This window comes from Centroberyx affinis, unplaced genomic scaffold (genome assembly GCF_046629955.1).
Source record: "Centroberyx affinis isolate AG114_WGS23_722 - 3 ecotype Tasmania unplaced genomic scaffold, CSIRO-AGI_Caff_v1 ptg007526l_1, whole genome shotgun sequence".
In the NCBI taxonomy this organism is placed as follows: domain Eukaryota; kingdom Metazoa; phylum Chordata; class Actinopteri; order Beryciformes; family Berycidae; genus Centroberyx; species Centroberyx affinis.
The window spans coordinates 1-20,248 of record NW_027283797.1 but is presented as its reverse complement, the minus strand read 5'-3'; the positions used below and the strand labels follow the sequence as shown (position 1 = coordinate 20,248).

General features: G+C 40.9%; 1 protein-coding gene across 1 annotated transcript; it reads left to right on the top strand.

Annotated features, from left to right (window-relative positions):
• Window positions 1-1,172: 1,172 nt before the first annotated feature.
• On the top strand, window positions 1,173-15,956 carry LOC139639659 (protein FAM13A-like; the record flags this gene model as incomplete). The annotated part of the gene is made up of 5 exons (XM_071513808.1): window positions 1,173-1,326; window positions 4,144-4,227; window positions 5,160-5,246; window positions 9,095-9,342; window positions 15,915-15,956. Coding segments are annotated over 5 exons (615 nt in total), but the record flags the coding sequence as incomplete, so codon positions are not given.
• Between the last annotated feature and the right edge of the window lie 4,292 nt (window positions 15,957-20,248).

Here is a 20,248-nt window from a genome sequence, read left to right as displayed (position 1 = left end):
GTGGTGCTGTAGCTCATTTAGTGAGGAAGAAAGCATTATGGCTTGGCAGTGTGAAAGTCTCTGCCACTCATTACTACTGGAATCCAGAGCCTGCTCATAAATGTCTCTTTAACCAGCTGCATTCTGCATTCTGTTATGTCAGCGAGCTTAAACTGCTCTGTCACCGTTTGGGAAACGGAACTACAGATTACGAACTTCCTGTTGTTGAAGCATGAATGAATGATGATGAATTTGTTGATTCATGCTACCAATGAAATCAGACATTTTTACCCTTCAAAATGTGATATTTTTCTAAATATATGCTATAGCTCACTATAGCTCAAGAACACTAATTGACTCTATTGAACAATTTGAGTTTCTCTGAGAAACTGTTCCTACCTTACAGGATTTTCAAATGTGACCATGATACTCATAAATAACAATATGATGCATCCTCCAATAAATCCTCTAACCATGGTAAAAATGTTATAAAGCCATTGGCTCTGTATGCCATTACTTATTAACGGCATCTATCTGTGGTGGCTGCCTGCCGTTGTTGAACTAAGAGCCTCCTGTTCTCACTATTCTATTTATGATGTTGTGCTCAGTGGGCAGTGGGTTTCAAATCATACTCGTACATTTTGTGACCTATGACTGCACTGTTTCCTGGTTGCCCGCTCACCAGACTACTGGGTATCTCATGGTGGTGCTCAGGCCAGGCAATCCTGGATGGCGGATGGATCAGGTCTCACCGGGCAGCGTACATAAGAAGTGACCTTACTGGATACTGTACAACGTGTTCTCTTCATCACTTATGCGTCTGCATCGGTTTGTGCGCATGTGGTGTGTTAGGGTTATATAATTAGGTCTATATCCAGTCTGCATCTTTCACAGCTGTTCAGTAACAACTCAGTGACACCAGACATATTATATACAGTAGATGGATAGCTGGATTCAACTCAGTTTAGTCGAGTCGGCACTGATGCCTAACTCTCTCCATTTTACTTTCAAAATCATTGTAGAACCATACAGTACGTGTTCAATACTACTGAAATGAACCGAGAAAATCATTAACAAATTTATTGAATTCATTTCTACTGCTATTGTCATGGTAAAGGCATTTTATCTCCTATCTGAAATCTCATCTGTTTCTGTTTTTCTTTTTTTTCTTCTCTCATCCCCCTGATTTCCAGTGTGGCCCCTGGTTTTGAGGCAATGAAGGACCAAAATATCTGTAACAAGATCATGGCCAAGCTCATCCAGAACTACAGCAGTATCTTTGAGAGCAACACAGACCGAGACAGAGGAGGCTACATGGAGGAACTGACAACCCTCATCATCGTCAAGGTATATTCTCATTGGGAAGTCCAGATGCCCATCATTTCTACGCAGCAGATCTCTGTTGGCGGTCGGTACAGTAAAGTGCAGCTTGTAAGACTGCCAATACTCAGTCACATGTTGTGCCCATGCATCCTGCATGGTGAGAGTTCCCTTCTGGCCTGTGATCTCACCCTGCCTTGATCCCCTCTGCTCATCCACTTGGGAGGGTGGGAGTTTGTAAATGCAGACTTATATAATATCATGCTAAAATTGATCTAAGTATTGATCTTATATCACAGCCTCGCAGTCACGACTCCTCCACAGGTGGCTGTTTTGAGTCTCTTGACTGTTGATTCATATTTAATGCTTCAACGGCTGATGTCCTTATTGATTGGCCAGTCTGCTGGTTTTCTTGGAGGCATCTTGTTATTGCACCTGTAGCCACTTAGGGAAAGTGTAATTGCAAAAAACGTCTATCTTAACAAGTCGTTTAGTCTCTTATTCAGTCTTAAAATCTTATATTTCTTAAAACAAGTGAAGAATTCCACTGATGGGATGAGATATTCCCACTTGTTTCCAGTGCAGTTTCACTAGTTTCAGGACTTGTGAATATTCAGAAGTGTCAATATCTTGGAACAAGGCTGAGTAAGGCAGATCACTCGACTAGGATCAAGAAAATGGCATCTGAATCAACACAACTCTTGGGGATTGGAGCCTATCCCAGAATACGCTGGGTGGATGGCAGGGAAACAGGTCGGCAGTCCATCACAGGGCTGACACAGATGGACAGGCACTCACTCACGCTCATATTCATACCTACAGTCTCCAATCCACCTGACTTGCATGTTTTTCAAATGTGGGAAGAAACCGGAGCACCCAGAGGAAACCCACGTGAACATGAGGAGAACATGCAAACTCCACACAGAAAGGGACAGCAATCGAACCCGGGTCCCTCTGGCTGTGACAGTGACAGTGCTAACCACTGAAATAAATTTCCTGTCACCATGAAAACAACCCAATAAGCTTATTATTATCCATATTACCATCTAGCTAGCATGACATATTTAATATTATTGAATGTTGGAATCTGCACTTAAATATGCAATAAGTACAATTTTTATGTTCCCATAGCAAAAAAATGACCACAATATATCTGTGGAGGGTTTGATATTGTTGTTGCTCCATACCAATGTCTCAGTGATTGGTCAGGTGCTGAGATTTCTGGCTCTCAAAACTCCCCTCTCCTCCCTGGGTATGATAATCTGTATAGCTCATATACCCTTTCAGGTATTGGCAGAAGTAAATGGGTTAAATAATGGCTTGAATGCCACTCAAGTGCACTCAAGAAAGTGAAATGAGAGCGATGTATACACATTTCTATACTACTGCAACAGCTGCAAAATGGGTTTATTTTCAAAAGTCATAGCAGAATTGCCAAATTTCCACTTCTGGAAAGACACCATTCATCACATTCCATAGAAAACATCTATATTGTTGATTGATGACTATGTTGTTCGCATGAAACGTCACTCGGGCCACATGATGCTGCAGAGGTCTGGCGAGGCATTTCGGACTAGGGCTGTATTTTTTCAGGTACCCCCTGACTGCAGGGGAATGACCAGGGTATTTGTTCCCTCCTGAGTTTGACCTCTGATCTTCCATAGGATCCCTCTCATGCTGTTTTTAACAACATCAAACATAGTATCTGGTTCCCATGCATGACACGATGCATACTGTGCAAAACCGTGCACGAGATGTGAATATTTTTACACGTTTAAAGAGATCACATGCAACCTGAGCACATGAATGCATGCACAGGTCCAGATCCCTGATGGAAAAAATGATCTGGAAACGACATTTTTTTTTTTTTTTTTTTTTTACCTAGTAGAACATTTTCAGTCATGAGCTGTGCTGTGTTGTGAATGTCTGTAAGGGGCACTGCCACCTGAGACCCCACTGACCTATGGGAAACCCCTCAGTCAGAATGAGATCATCTTCCACATATACATGCTCTCACATACACACACACACACACAGACACACACACTCACACTCACACACACACTCACACTCACACTCACACTCACACTCACACACACACACACACACACACACACACAAACTCCCCTACAACCCACCTCCCAGCAAATACTAACACACATGCACACGCAGCCAAGTGTTAATGTGTGTGTATGTGTTGGGCTAAAGGTGGGGATGGATGTTTTTCAGCCTAATCCATCTATTCTGGACCCTGTTGTTAGGGCTCTCAGAAGACAAATAAAAGTGGAATTAGGGCTGAAAGATATTGGCAAAAAATCGAATTGCCATTTAAACTGCAACTCATATCAGTTTTTCTTGTCATAAATTTTTAAATTGTTTAAAAAAAGTGATTTTGTTAAAATATACAGATGTCAGTGTGCAGGATTTACTGAGTATGATGAAAGGTTTTCACCAAAATTGTACTTGATTCATGGACCAAAGATTACCTGCAGCACTAAAATACCTTGTTTAGAAATCCATTTTGGACGCCTCTCTCTCTTAAGCAATTAATTGCAGCCTCCGCGATTTGGTAATTGCAGAAGTTCATATTGCAATTGCGACTTGTTTTTGATTAATTGTTCAGCTCTTAGTGGAACACACATGAGCTTTGCAATAGTTCTTCTAAACTGACTGTGGGCCAAACCTGGTTTCATAGCTTTAGATGAGGCTCCAGTTAAAACAATTAGAATAGAGCACAAAGGGCTCCTGGCCGCTGTCTAGCTGGATCTGTTGCTCCCTAGTGGTACAGTAAGACATGGATTACAAATATGAAATATGTCTTCTTTGTCCCATCTCTGGCCGCAGGAGGCACACATGATGGATATAGACACAAAGAAGTCAGCCAACACCATCAATCCAAAGACACCGACTCCAGTTCCCAGAAAGAAGGTGTGTGTGTGTGTGTGTGTGTGTGTGTGCCTGCATGTGTGCTTCCTTGTTTTTACACATTTATGATCTCCTTATGGAACCCTGTGTTTGGATGTGTCCGCGGTGACTTGCTGGCGGTGTTTACGTGTGGCATTCGCAGGACGGACCTGCATGAACCCTTCAAATTCCCTTACGTAGTCCTTTTAACACCAACCATGTGATCTGTGTGACACAATGAACACCACGTGGGTGTGTTTTGGAAAAAGCTGCTTTCTTACACCAGAGACATTTTTTTCTGTGTGCCCTAGCTTTCAAGATGTTATCAGTTTCAGCTGACCTGTGTGTGTACCTGGGGTGGTATTTCAGGTCATTCAGTGTGAATAGATGATGACCCTTTTATTAGACGGCATTCAACATTACCGATAAGTTATCGTATGTACGAGATAAGGGTTGCTAAAAATAACACTCTTGTGGATTTGCGTCTTCACACTTTTGCTGATGTTAACCTATTTTATCATTAGGAAGAGGTTAACCTGTGTCCAACAGTTGATGGATCAAATATTATGTGCACTGCAGCATAATTTACTGTATATTTATATTTTGTTTTCACAATTAATGATGGTATAATTTGGCAATGTTAAAACATCTAATTTTATTTTATTTCTTTAAGAACACCCACTGTAATACGTATAATTTTTCTCCCCATATCCTTGAGATTATTATAATTAATAATTGTGATAACATTCAGTAATCGTGATTGTCATTTTAGCCATAATCATGCAGCCCTACTGTATAGTGTGCACTCCGGGATTGTTTCAAAAGATCACAACTGTCTCAGTATGGAAAGTTTGTTCTAGTGCTGCAGTATACATGTAACTGTAATTGATGTGATACAAGTAATGTTTCGATCCATTGTAAATCTTATTCTCTCCTTTCTCTATATATATTCCAAGGTTGGACACAGGACCCCACCAGACAGCACAGAGCCTCTGAATAAATCCTCCACTAAAACTCCAACGGCAAGGCCAAGGAAAAAGAAGGTACAGCAAATCAGAGTTTTGTTATTGTCAATGCTGTAGTTTACCCTAACTTCAACTGTAATGCAGTTACAATGCAATATGAGCCTGATTATATCTTTATAGCATATCATATATGTTTTCACTAATGTAGCGTGTTATTAGGCAAACTAATGGGTGTTTTTTTAGACGTTGGCCTAGTGGCTTACTATATTCCTTATCCCTTCCACATAAATACTCGCTGGTTTCTTATCTGTTGTATTGCCTTGGTGCTGATTGCCCTGGGGTCACACAGCAGACAGCCTCTGATGCCTCTGGCCTCACTACTCAGTCACATGATTTGATTTGATAAAGGCAATTTGCTGGAGGAAACAACAACACACTTATTTGCAGTCAGAGACAAACATCGGCCGTGGTATGCTCTTTCAACTGTGTTGGGTTATTATTATAGACGAAGCCGTGCCACAAAGAGGGGAACTACAGATGAATTGGATCATAATTGAAGCTTGGAAATTTCCTGTTTGTTTGTGTACGTGGTGGAAGAATTGGCCTCTGGATTCATATTTTTACATAACAGCGGTCAATACCACAGCTTGATTTAATGGTCGAAATAAATTCCAGTGAATTTATTGAAGCTGGCTGATCTCACATAGATGCAAAATTAGCTGTGTATGAGGTTGGGTGTGAATGTTTACATGTGGATTAGAGTAATAGCTATAATTTGTCTGAGCCGGGCTTCAGTTTGTAAAGAAAGATACTCTGCTGAATTTATCCTACTGTGGCTCTTTTGAATGCGGCTTTTTAGCCGAGATATTTCATCCTATGAATGCGTCTAATATCGAGACCAGCGTCATTGTGGAGATAAAATAAATGCTGATGGAGCTAATAGGATTAGCTCAGAGGAGGGGAAAAACTTTTTGCTGATGAAGGATGTTTGTCTTTCCTTGAAAGTCAATGACATATACTGTATTTTGCTTTCAGCTGCTGTAATCTAACCTGGAACCTATGTGTAAAGCTTTTTGATTGGCTGATCTTATTTTAACCCTCAAACTTCAGGACTCTTGACTTGAAACACTCAAAATGGCTGCATGCACATACCACTTTTGGTGAAAATGATTGACAACAAATTGACATGCCAAGTGTTTACTCCTACCTTTAATGGTGAATCCAGCAGACTCTCACAGAACCATCACTTCCTATGAAAATGAAAATGGATATCAATAGAAATGGCTTGGCTTCCTTATTGTTTTATCTCTGTGATTAATGACCATTATAAATATTGATCTTTTATACCTACAAAGCCAGACAAATAAAGATCCGCCTTTATGAGGGGGTAGACACTCCTGAAAAGTGTCGATGTTGGGCTGATAGTCATTCAGATTCAGTGTTGGTTGCACTGTGAGACACTGGAGGCCTGAGGGATCCAGTCAGCACCTTTCCAGTGGATAAACTGGGGATGGAAAATTTTGCTTTACCTAGGAGTTCGATGAACTAACAGATGGTATGATTAACACACTCTTACAAGCTGCACAAACTGTACACATATGCACCTTTTTCAACATGACAATTTGTGCAGCCCGGCACTGTGAAGCTCTCCTGTGCAGAAGGGAGGAGGTATTATGGAGTTATGGAGTCATACGGTCATACAGTGTCACATTTAGCACTGATGTCTTTATATAAGTGCTATAAGGCTGTAAATTAGACTTATCTGCCTCAGGGTCAAGTCTAGTGGCGAGAAAAACACCCACACACCCACACACACACACACACACACACACACAAATCAGTTAGAGGGCCCTAAACATGTCAATGAAAGGTTATGCATGGGAACATTGTTGTTGAACACCTGCACTTCTCCATTGCCAAACACTACTTTTGGCCTCTCTCTATTAAAAGGCGCATTGTCATTATTGGTTGAGTATTGTTAATACCTTGTACTTTTTTGGTAGAATTAATATCATGATGTAGGAAAGCATTCTGTTCCTACGGTAACAGCAATATTAGAATTTTGGTTTAGGCTCCCTCTCCTTGTTTACATAGACACATTACAGTGGACATTTGAATGCACTTTAGAGACGTTTAGAGTCAAATTTTTCCTGTTATCCTGTTAAAATAATCTTATAACGTATCTTATACAAGCTTAGCCACTGTTTTGAAGGTCTTGTGCAGATGTGGGTGTTGTTCACAAGCTGTAAGACACAGGAACAGGTATGGTTCACATTCCTAAGAAACTTCTGAAAAATGAGCCGTCTAACGTTACAGTGCTTAGTTAACATGGGCCTAGTTTGTTTTAAGGCCAGTTTAGAACTATTTATTTTAATGCAGTGTACTTATTGAGTAAAAATTCATACCCAGTTCAAATTGGTATAACTTGTTCATATTTTATTTGGCAGTGTTTGCAATGCTTTGAGATTTTCATTACAAACTTTCAAATTATTAGTTAATCCCTGCTCTGGAATCCAGGTCATATCCTCATTTTTGGTGAAAAAAGGAGGCTTGTTTGCCATCTGGTCTGTTTAGCTGCTACTTATCGTTTCTCTCTTTTGAGTTATTTTTTTATTGCATGGATAGAAAGACACAGAACTAGGAGTGGGATTGTCTGCATCCAGGAGGCAGCAGGGCGGCTGGCTGGTTAGCACTGTTCGATCCCCGGTCCTTTCTGTGTGGAGATGGCATGGTCTCCCTGTGTTCCTGTGGGTTTCCCCCGACATTACAAAGACTTACAAATCAGGTGGATTGGAGACTCTAGATTGCCTCTAGGTATGAGAGTGTCCGTTTATTTGTGTCAGCGCTGTGATAGACGAGTGACCTGTCAAGGGTGTCCCCCTGCGTTATGCCCCCAGTGTACGCTGGGATAGACTCCATTCCCCAAAAAAAGGATTAAGCGGGTAGAGAAAACGAGTGATTGTCCACATCCATCTGTTTTCCTCCCTTATCCTGCTGTGGCATTCTGTGAATGACAAATTTAGCCAAATCAATTGCCATGCCCTGAGGGTCAAAATCCATACCAGGTCTAGAGAAGCTTTTGGAGCTATTATGTTCCCAAAGATTCACCCATTAAGTGAGCCAATGACTGGCTAAATGGAGGCAGCATCCATGGATTTTAGAACAATCCATTAGGTTAAACCCCAAATGGAAATGTTCCACTGATAATCGCTGTAAAACAGTGAGCCCTTTTAATTCAGTGTTTAAGCCATAGACTTCCATCTAGAGCCAAACTTCTTTTAGCATTGGGTGTTTTGCCCATTATCAATACTTCAGCTGCTGGCGTCAGACCCATTTCAGTCTGTTTACCACAGAAAAGCAGAGTTCAGATAGCCAGCTAGCTATTTGGCCTCAGTGGACATGAACGGGTGTACGAATACCCTGCATGTTTACTAAGACCAAGCCTATTATACATTTTCTACGACACTTCTGTAAAATTTACTTGGTTAGCACACAGTAGAAATGCAGAAGGGTGCTATCCATAACGTAGCTGTAATTAGGCTGAGGTTCTACTCCTACACGACAGTTGGTGGCTCACGCCGTTTATACCCACTCAGTGTCAGCAAGGTAAGACAAACATCAGTCTAACCTTAGCCTTTTACAATCTAACCCTCTTTTCCCTCGCTCCTTTTGCAGTTCTTTTATTGTCCTCGGCCTCACCCCAGCAGCTTCTCGAATGCATGTTTTATAGTAACCTGAGCAAAGGTTGAGAGCTCGGATATGTTTTGTGTGTGTGTGTGTGTGTGTGTGTGTGTGTGTGTTTGTGTTTGTATGTGCGTGATCATGCAGAAATGTTAGCAGCGTGTATCATTTACCTCCGGTGGTTTCTCAAATTTCCTGTCACAAGACTCACCTGCTGTTTGCGTCTCTCTCTCCCTGTGAAACAGGTGAGGAAGGGAAAGGGCGACAACGTGCTGCAGGTCGTACCTCAGCCCAGCCGCTCCGCCGGCCTGCCCCATGTGAGGCCTCTGCACATAGCAATACCTATAGCCCTGACCTCCGAGCTGAGGAGCCCCAGCCCGGAGGCGATGGAGATGGCCCCCGCGCCCCCGGCCCAGCAGGACCCCCCAGGCTCTGCCACGCACCTCGCCCCCCCTGATGTCAGCCCCTCCGGCAGCATGGAGACCCTCAGCAGGTCAGTGCAAGTGCTAAGTTCAAATGGATATTTGTTGCAAGTTTCATTATTGAGATAAGGATTTTCCAACGGATTTTGTTTTTAAAACTACAACATTGTAATAATGACTGCATGTTAACTATTACGTACGACCACAGATCAGTATATTACATTTAGAGATATGAGCACATTTTCTATGTACCAATTTACATTTTCAGTTTATTTTAAGTCCATAGAGCATAATCTTCTCTCGGTTTCTTTTTCAAATAAATAATTCAAGCTTACTGCCAAGAGCAAACAATACAGCATGCAGGAAACGACATCATTCAATTACTCTGAGAAAGAAACTAGTGCAGTTTTATGATTCTATAAGGATCATAATCTTATCTGTCATCTGTAAATAGCCTACAAAGATTTATGATTGCTGTCAAATAAAGTCTAAGGTCAAATAATATGATACAAAAAATATTTAAATGTTGACATGATTTAGTAGTTCCATTTGCATGTTTCTGAAGAAACTTCAATAGCTCCAACAGAGCTACCCGCTTCCATGTGTATGAAAGGGCTCTAGCTGTGGTAAATAGGTTATGACCACTGTTTGCGTAGGTGACATGTGCTGTCGCTCGAGGGTGAGGGTGAAGAATCTTGAGCGTCCGACGGCAATGTTGGATCTAAGGGCCAAGCCCCGTCGCAATGTGCCTTTGGCATGCAAACAAGCTTATTATAAGAACCTGAAACTGGAACCGATGGGTGTCAAGTGTCCTCAGTCCTGGAATAGCAAGGCTACAGCTGTGTCTGTTGTTGGGGCTCTTGCTGCTTCGGCTGGTGGCTTAGATTAGCATTAACCTAGGATGTGAACACACTTGGCCTGTTTGACAAAATTGCTTTCCTCTGTTTGCAGCCCCTTTTCTCCCAAAAGACATTTTTGCCTTTGTTTGATCGTTCAAAGTAGAGAGAGACAGGAAAGATTGGGAGAGAAAGGTCTTGGGTCTTCACATGGTATGCACCTTACCACTGAGCCACCAGGACGCCCCAGTCCAGTGTGTTAAGTGAGTGGCCTTTTTGTTACCTCAAATTGAAAGATCACTTGTCACAGATATTCTGCGTAGACCACTGCACTTACCGTGGACTGTAAGTAGAGCTTGTCCGAGTGGAGCAACTAGAAAGTATTTGCCGAGCAAAGAAATATAAACTCAAGTCAATGGGTGCAACACTAAAGCACTAAAGTGAGAACTGATGACACTGTTGAGTACTGTTACGGCTTGTCCGATACACCAGTGACCTTTAGTGCGATACTCATCAGTGTTCAGAACCATGTCAGCACCAGATACATTAACACATTACTTAAACGTTTAGTGTGACACACAGTGGCACAGTTACAGACATAATGCTTCCAAATCCCATTGCACCAGCTTATACTGTATATAAAAGAGTGGCTGGAACTACGTTGGTATATGTTTCATTACCTTTATCATCAAATATCAATATTTTCTGTCACAAAATTCAACGAGATTCAATGGATCAATACTCTTTAGCCCCAGAGAATACTCAACATTGCTTGTGTGGCTTCAAATGGTTTTAGTGAACAAGGCAAATCACCACCTAAGTATCTCTCTTAACGGAACAGATGCTTTCTTCCTGTCTACATTAATTGGCAACAGCTTTCCTCGCCATTTCAGGGTCACAGTAAATCTTTTTGTGGGATTTTCCCCACACCCTAAAATTCTCCTCATCGGGTCGTATTGGGTGACTGATCCAGAGACAGTGTGACGGGGGACCCCAGTAATGTGCGTAAGCAATCTGTGCTCGCTGGCGTTCACTATGCAACTATGCAACATAAGCTGACAAATGCATGTTAGCTCCATTGGAACACATGATTTTTAGGACATTATAGCACAAGAGGATCGTGGCATCTTTTCAGATGCTACTGCAAGCAAACTTAGAGTCTGATAGTCCCACATGTAAAGTGACACATCAAAGACAATGGCAGATACATTTTCAGTGGCAGATTAACTTTTAATGATAATTGTGGTCCAAAAACTAGTTAGATATGTATTAGAATGCAACCTAGTTTCAATTTTAAATGTAGCTGTGATTTTGACAGATACACACATGGGAAATATGGGATCATTTTCATATCAGTAGCTGCTCTCATGCCTTCTTGTCAGCTTGCTCTCACTTTCCATAGGTATGTGTCAGACGTATCTGTGTCAGCATAGTGTAGCATCTAGCAGCACGGCAACAGCCAACTGGGCCAAACTGGATCTAACTACCTAAGACTTGGGTAGAATACTAAAAATAAGGAACTACTTTTGTTCAGTGTTTTGTAATCATTATTGCTGTACTTCTGGGTTTTGTTTTGTTTTTACATTACATTAATATTTTCTCAGTTTTGTAGGGGATGAATGAATCAGAGCTATCAGGGATTTGTAAGTTCTGCTTTTACCATTTTGATGGTAAAGAAATGTATTGTTTTTGTTTTATTTTCTGGATGGCATGTTTACCACATTTAACCCTTCATTCCATTAACTACTCTGGTCCTGTCCTGGGTCTTTCTGCTCTCTCTGGGGTCATCAGCACCCACTTCAGCACCCACTAAGTAACTAAGTTTCCTATCAGTGGCTCCACTTTGAGATCTTCTACTCATGTATCCACCCTCTCACTCCCTATACTGCATCAGAAAGTCTGTTTCTATATTAATTGATTGATTGTTGGTTTAACCAGGTGCAGACTGGTATTCACTAAAGCATTGTATCATGTTCTAAAATCAAACAGTTTTTACTGACTTTATTGTCCCCATAATTCCTGTGGAACTGTATGGCAAATTTATGTTTAGCGTCAAGGAGCGCTGCTTTTATCCACCGCACAGGCCAACATAGCAGCGTCACGTGAACTCATTACGCTTTCAGCATTGCGTAGTTGCACGTAGGGGATGCATACCGGCTTTTGTATGTAGTTGCCATGGTTCACTGAATCTTGTGATGTAACTATTGGTTTTCTTAGAAGCCCATTGGAAATGGGTGGCAGTGAGGAACGTCACAGTGTGGTGTGAGTGCAGGTTCCCCATGGGGATAAGGGCATTGTTGGCTGTCTGTCAGGAAGTCTCATCCATCAGCCTGAGAGCCTGACAGCCGAGATTTACAACGAGAAACCACTGGCTGGATCAAACCAGTTTTCTTACACCTTGAAAGAAAATGTTAGCGTTGTTTAGATTTATGTTCATTGTTCATAAATATATTTTATGTCATAAAGACAGTGAGCATTAATCATACTAAGACCAGGTGACTGTTAGACCTAACACTGGAGTCAGACCTGCTTGACTGTAAATTAAGGAATGACTGCTGCTGCTCCACAGTCAACAGTCAACAACAGTTACTTCAGCAAGTATCTGAAATTCTTTCAAACACTGCTGGCCTCTTGGTAAAAGACTCTACCCTTATTACACAACAGCACTAACAGGTGAGTTGACACGGGGCCAGTGCTGGTGTGAAGCACACTGCTGTACAGTCAACTCTACAGGTCCAAGTCAAGGTCAAGATCATTAGTGGAACTTTTACCTGACCAAGACTGTGCTGGTGGAAACGTTGCAGGAATAAATATTTTGGGAGCTTATATATTCAGTGTGCAGACATCCTTCCATGTCTCTCTGCAAGATCATTAAAGTATTCATGCAGGTGTTCCTGCGAAACTAACACACTGTATTGATTATAGTTTCTATTTCTATTTTATTTCTATTCTATTTCTATTCTATTTCTATATTTGTCATTATTGATTTTGATCTTCTTAGGGTTGAGTAAAGGTAATAACGATGGTAAGAAAGAAACAACATGAACGTGAGAACTGAAGACTAACAAACCTGATTTGATTCACAAATGGCCACTTTCCTCTGCAGTGCTTCCATGCCTCCCCTTCGGCAGGCTTGGTATAAGCCCTGAAGCATGATGGGATTGTGCTCCTTTAACACTGTTTCCTCTGATGGAATGTGCACTCTGGGCTGTGAGCGTATACCGACCGAGGCTCAACCGGGCTTACAAACCAAGTACTTTAGGTTTCGAACATCACGGCCCCTGTGCTCTTAGGTATTCTGAGAATGTCCAGCAGTCACGATCATCCAAATTTGATGGTTTGGGGTTTGAATGCATGGCTTGGGTCACAGGGGGACACTGGTCTCCAGCTCATCCTCGTCTCTTTGTTAATCAATGAATTGCATAAAAAACTTCATTATAGGATAAATGCATTGTGTCTCTACCTTTGTCACAACAGCACAACTACTAAAGCAGAGATATTGAATGACTGAAGCGTGTAAACGTGACTGAAATCATTTTCTAATAATCGCTTTGAATAGAGGCTACACTTCAAATTGGTTGAATGAATAACATGATCAGACGGCGTATATTTGTAAATAATTTTGAAAAAAATGTTGGACAAGTGGAGCGTGGCCAGACTTACCGACCTGTCGTTGGTAGTTTTCCGTTCCCTCTGGAGGGATCAGGGCTTTTCCAAGTCTCCTCACAAAGCTTCTCATTATCCCCTCAGTAAGGTAGTGGGTAAGCAGGATTTCACGGCGGCAGTGACGGCACACATTATTTTAATACGCATTGCCAGACTGTATAACACCAGCTAAGAACGTGGGTGTGGGGAAAAATATTTGCCGCCAAGTTTCCAAAGGATTCTGGAGATGTATGTAGCGAGCCGCACCTGCTGCTACAAGATGCTTTTTGTATAATGTAGTACACATATTATGTTAGGGGAACACATGCATATTTGCTGTAGATAGCGTCATGTGAGAAGACTTTTGAAGTTGAGTGAACTTTGGCCCATTTCGATTCCCGCCTGACTTGAAACCCAAATCCTCTGTTTTGAACTTGTTGCGGTGCTGCCTGGATCGTTAAAGCGGTGTGTTGTTGCCCCCCCCCCCCCCTTCACACGCCCGCCCCTTACTGTAAGCCACATGAAGGCATGTCACGTACCAAAAAATATCACAGTGCCAAATATTTACTCAATGGTCCGTTCAATAATAACTCGTTCTTCTCTGTGTTAGAGCATCTATTGTTTAGTTTGCGAGATCCAAAATGTGACTCAACACGTTTACAACCCATGATTAGAGTATTAGTGGTTGTTTATTGGCACAGTAGACAGATCTCACATAGGAAATTGGTTTAATTTGATGTGGTTTGTTTTCTGTTGCTGTTATTTGAGGTATTTCTTAAATGCGATTTAAAAAAAGGCAACAAAACAGCATATTTAGACCATCTATTGGATATCTACAATATAGTGTGATTGCTCTTTTTGGCTTCTGCCCAGCCCTAAGTGTACTCTAGGTAAGGAATGGGCAAGTTTCATTGTGGTTGGGACTAAAACAAAAAAGTTCTGGGGTCATGATTGGTCAACAGATGTTTGTTTAAGATCTGTGTGATTCACAGCTTCTTCTGCACTAGTGTGTCTTTCACATAGATTGCCAGTCAAGACAGAGAAGGTTGGATATGGGCCACAAAGCAATTCATAAGTAGCATTTTTAGAAAAATGTAATATTCATCATACTTGTATTTAAAGATTTAGGGAAGTTGGTTGTGAGAACAGACTGTACAAATTTGGACTGACATGGTAGTCACACATTATATAACTAATATTACATATGGATCAATAGAAATGGCAAAAATGTTTGGAATGGGCTGTGTGCATATAGTTGACATCTACCTGGTGCATCAACAGTTTTTCCACCCGCCCTTTTGTGCAAAGCCTGTTGGAGGATTTGTAGATGCAGAGCGCTGTCAGAATTCATGTTAACACAATGAGAGCATCACCCTCTCGGAGCAGTAAGCAGTAAGTGATAGATAATCACAGTTTCTTAATGGAAAAATATTCTGTTTGTCACTTTCAGGTCCCATCATTACTCAGGATTCCTGTCCAATTTGTTTACAGAAGTTTACAGAAAATGCAAATGTGACTGATTTGCGGTTTCAAAATGAATAAAAAATGAAGTTTAGCTGTTACATAATGGCAATCTCAGTCACTCAATCTGAGAATTAAAGAATCTTATATAGCGAATGAAATAAACATAAATAAAGTCAGCAGTGTGGCAAATCAACACAGTATCAGCCCAGTATCGTTATTTACTTGTTACCCTGGCCTAACAGTTCAGGTTTTGTTGCAGTGTGTTTTTCCCCTGCTTTTACCTTAGAGGAGATATCGCGCAGCTTTACTTTGGCAAACGACAGCAGGCGATTATGAAATTTCCACTCTGTCAGTGTCAGGATATGTAAATGTTAAGCAACCTCAACGCTGAGTTCCTTTTATTGTTGCATAATTTCATCATGTGTCACTGGCATGCATCCAGTGGCCACGACCAGCCTATACTCCACAGCAGCACCCGTTTCTCTATGCTTCATAATAATTACCCGAGACAAGTTCAACAAAGGCACTGATCTGCAGCACTACGTGGCTATTGTTCTGCGGACAAAAGCCAGCCTTATGGCCCTATTTTCAGCCCCAATAACATTTAGTGGCGAGGGGGGCGCTTAATGTTTTTATGCCATAGCGTTTCCTATCCACATACTGCAAGCTAATCATGGCCGTTTGTGTTCATGTTTCAGCTCTCAAGAGGAGGAGAGACCGATATCTCCTTTCTACATGAGGTAGGCCTCCTGTCTTTGTGTGTCAAAAACCAGGAAAATAGGGGTGAGAGCATGTTGTTTTGGAGATGTGTGTGTGTGTGTGTGTGGGGGGGGGGGGGGGGGCTGGCTCTGTGCATTAACATAGGAAACAATAGAAACAGCAGTTAGAGGGAAAGGAGGGCGACGGGCGCATGCAACAGTTTGCTCACCAATGTTTGGTTATTGTGGCGGTGGCAACCCTAGCACATGGTTCAGACATGAAAAGCTCATAAGTAAAAGACACCAAGAAACTCTCTGTGTGTCAGTTTCAGGATCATGTTGCCACATTTCGTCACTTTCTGTTGCTTATTTAAGATAAACAAGCAATGTATAAAAACAAAAATATCGTGTCCCCATCCTTTTCTTTCATTAGCACTGTAAGTCTCATCAGTAAAATAAACCCATTACAAGAGATTTGTGTGACACTACTGATAACAACAACACTCATACACTACAATATACAATAAACCCTCTTCATTGCCTTGACACCTCACGTGTTTGCACATGCGAGTCGTAAGGTTTTCAGTTGAACCTGATCACACCTCTTGTACACTCACCCCTCTGTCACCTATGACCCTCCTGCCATCACTCCCTGTCTAGCCTTCACAGCCTAAACCCTTCACCACACAGAAAATCTAACAGTGTTAATAAGTGCTGATTTTTGACAAGTGTTGACTTGAGTGTTGTTTGCTCACTAGGAGAGGAAAAAGGACTCAATACAATCCAAGTAATATTTCATATTAAGCATTGGATATCTTTAACAGTACAAGTTTGAGTCTCATTAAGTCTTGCAGTTGTTTAAAGTTAACAATATAATTTCATACAGATATCGAGAGTTATCCAGTTTTGCTAAATTGATTTCTTAGCAGCAGTAAACCCAGAGAGAACAACAATATCTTTTGTATTGACTTTGACTGGGGCATCTTGTCAGTAGGTTACAATGTAGCCTAGTAAAACACAAAGCCTTGTCATCCTTGATAGAAGGGCAAAGGTTTCAACTGGTACACTAGTCCAGGGTGGAGATGTTTAGTCATACAGTCAGCCTTGTATATATACAGTACTGCATTGTGGTGAACAACGTCATCTGTCCCGTGACTTAAACGAGTTGCATTGAGCTACAAGAGGCTGAATTTTGGGATTCTCAATTGGAGATAATAACAATCTTTAACTTTAAGCTGTAAGCTTGTGTATATGTAGTGTATAATATACTGTACATAATATATATGTAGTATATAATTTATAATTAGAATTAATAATATTATGGTATAGCATATATAATATATGTATGTATTACATAATCTCACACAATGGAGATAATATTTTGCGAATAACTATTGAACTATTCACCATGTAAGAGAAGGCATTCATCATTTGACACTCCAGGTATTTATTTGAGATTTATTTATTAATTAAAAGTAATATTGGAAAAATCCTTAATCCTTAAAAAGTCTTAATTTGATTCGAAACCATGGCAACATAAAAATTTGCTACTCTTGGTCGTCTCCAGCTGCACAGAATAATATGATGAGATATAAAACAGAATGCGTTCATTGGCCAATCAGAATTGAGTATTCAACGTAGCCATGTAATACAGCCAATCTAAGATATACTTTTATAATTAACATAAAATTCCATCTAAAATATTCAATAGGTCTCTGTAAATATGTATTAAGAGTATAGGGGTGGGGGGGCATGGAGGTTATGGTAGTGTTTTTTTATTTTTTTATTTCATATTCATTCATATTCTCTTTGTTTATCTAACCCTTACCCTTACCTTACTGTTTCTCTCTCACATTTCTGAATGACTATTTGCACTCTGTCACGTACAAATGTATACAGATACTCTCTCTCTCTCTGTCTCTCACTCTCTCACGTTTATGAATGACTAAGTTCATGGTCTACTTGCACTTTGTCACACACACATACAGATTTCTCTCTCTCTCTCTCTCTCTCTCTCTCTCTCTGATGACTAAGTCCACAGTGTACTTGCATTCTGGTCACATATACACACACACTGAATTCTCTCTCTCTCTCTCTCTCCCCCCCCCCCCCCCCCCCCCCCGGTCTACTTGCATTCAGTCACATACTGGCACTCTCAGGGTGCCACATGGGAGCTTAACCTTAGCCCAGTCAAAAACAGTGTTGCTGTTACACAGATCAACATAATTTCCTTCTCTGTGTTGACCAAAGAAAGGTTTAGGAGGTCCTGGCTAATATCTGACTGTGGTGTAATGCTGGATTACCTGAGCGGACGCCCCTCTGGTACACTGTGTGGGGGATTTAGCTGCTGTAAGCTTTTCCTCACTGTTTTCCTTGGAGAACTTTCTCAACACTTGACTTCTTTTAAAACATTTACAACAACTGAATTAATAACCCTTAGTTATAAAAGCCTCCTTTACAGAGAAAAGAAATAAACTGACCACATCACATCACAGTGCATTGTAGCCTCGCATGCCTCTGGGACAGTTTGCATCCCGGATAATAATAGTATGAAATTATAATACAATAATATAATAAATTTGCAGTCAATTTGGGCAAGCCTGTTGTGTCAGTCCGGATTAAGTGTTTGCAACTATTATTGTTGTTGTCATTATTTTCATTATTATTCTGTGCATAGCACAGAAAGTGCATTGCACAGAAAGTACTGTAAAATAAAAGGACACATTACATCACAATGGTTTATCACATTAATGAAAGCATAGCTGTAGCAGCAGGAAGACTTGCACTGCTGGCTCCATCACTGCACACTCAGCAGAACAAAAATAGCACAAGACTAAGTTAAATTAAATTATCATAAATATACAAATTTACATATTTTACATAAACAAATGATAACATTACAGGCTTGAAAGTCCACTAGACAGTCCAACAGCTACCAAGTGCACCATCAAATTAAAGCTGAAAGGATAGCGGGCACTGCTGACTCATAAAGGCTTAGTCAGCAAAAATCAGAAGTCATATTTGACTCCATCAAACAAATCAATAATATTACTTTTGAATTAATAAGATCAATAACCTGTTATCAGCTTAATGCAAGTTTAATGTATGATTTGTGGTGTGTAATTTGAGGTACAGCTCACTACATTGTGACGTCTGAAGCACATTCACATTTGCTCTTTCACAAGTAACCTGAGCAGGTCTCTCCCACACAGCTGTTGTTCTTATACAACCCCTGCTTCACCCTCCTGCTCACCTCTGCTCTTCTCCCCTGGGTGTAGTCTTCAATCATAATCCCCCGTCATTCCTTTACTATAGCAAGATAGCTTGAGATCAAACACTCACAACAAAATGATGACAGAAAGGCAGCAGATTATCAAATGCGCGATGAGTAGGTTGATAATATTTTATATCTATTTTATGGCTCCTGTAAAGGCTTTTACAGCTGGGGAATGAAATTGCATAATCATTGTGTAACACTTGCTTATCAACTCCTAATCAAACTTATGAGGGTTGTCAGTGGTTATATTTTCTATTTCCAGAATGTCTTTCTTTTTTCTGTTTTTTTTTTTAATGAATTGCTAGCATGGTTCAGTAATACTCAGACGGTGTTGATAGTCTCAGTGTGTTTCTGGTGCAGTTATCCATCCTCCCTCTTCCCATTAGGTCAGTTTTGTCAGTGGTTCATGACTCACGGTGCACAGTAACCGCTCATACCAGAGCGGTCACGTACTGTCGCATCTCAAAATTAACACTAACTCAGCGGTACAATATGAATACTATTTCGAGGCAGTGATGTCACTTCCTCCAAGTGGCCCGCTTTTTCCTCTGTGCCAACCCAAAGCCCATTTGGGATCAGGACCGCGTCGGATCTAATTACCAAATATTTCACACTTGCCACTTGGGTTACAGGCGGATGCTAGCAACTGTTTAGTGCCTCAACAGGTTAAATACGGTGCTGACAGACGTAGAAAGTTGTTTTTAACATTATGAACAGGCATAGATAATGGGATTGTGTCTGAACATAGTTATTTCAGGATATGATGTAAATGAAAATACAGCACACACCCCATGATTGCTTCATCTATATAAAGGTGAGGATCTTCACTCCACTCTTTTGACAACTTTAACACACGCATCCTGTCTCCATATCACATGTTTTTCTGCACCTCAGTATGAGCAGAGCAACTGTAAGAGAGGATATTTTCAGGCACAAGTTTGATGTATTAGGCGGGGAGAAGTGCTGCGAACAATTCCCGACTTCTGATAACCTTCTTCCCCTGGCACATATTTCTGGGCAGAGTTACATAATCGGCCGTCTCGCCACCATTAGTGCA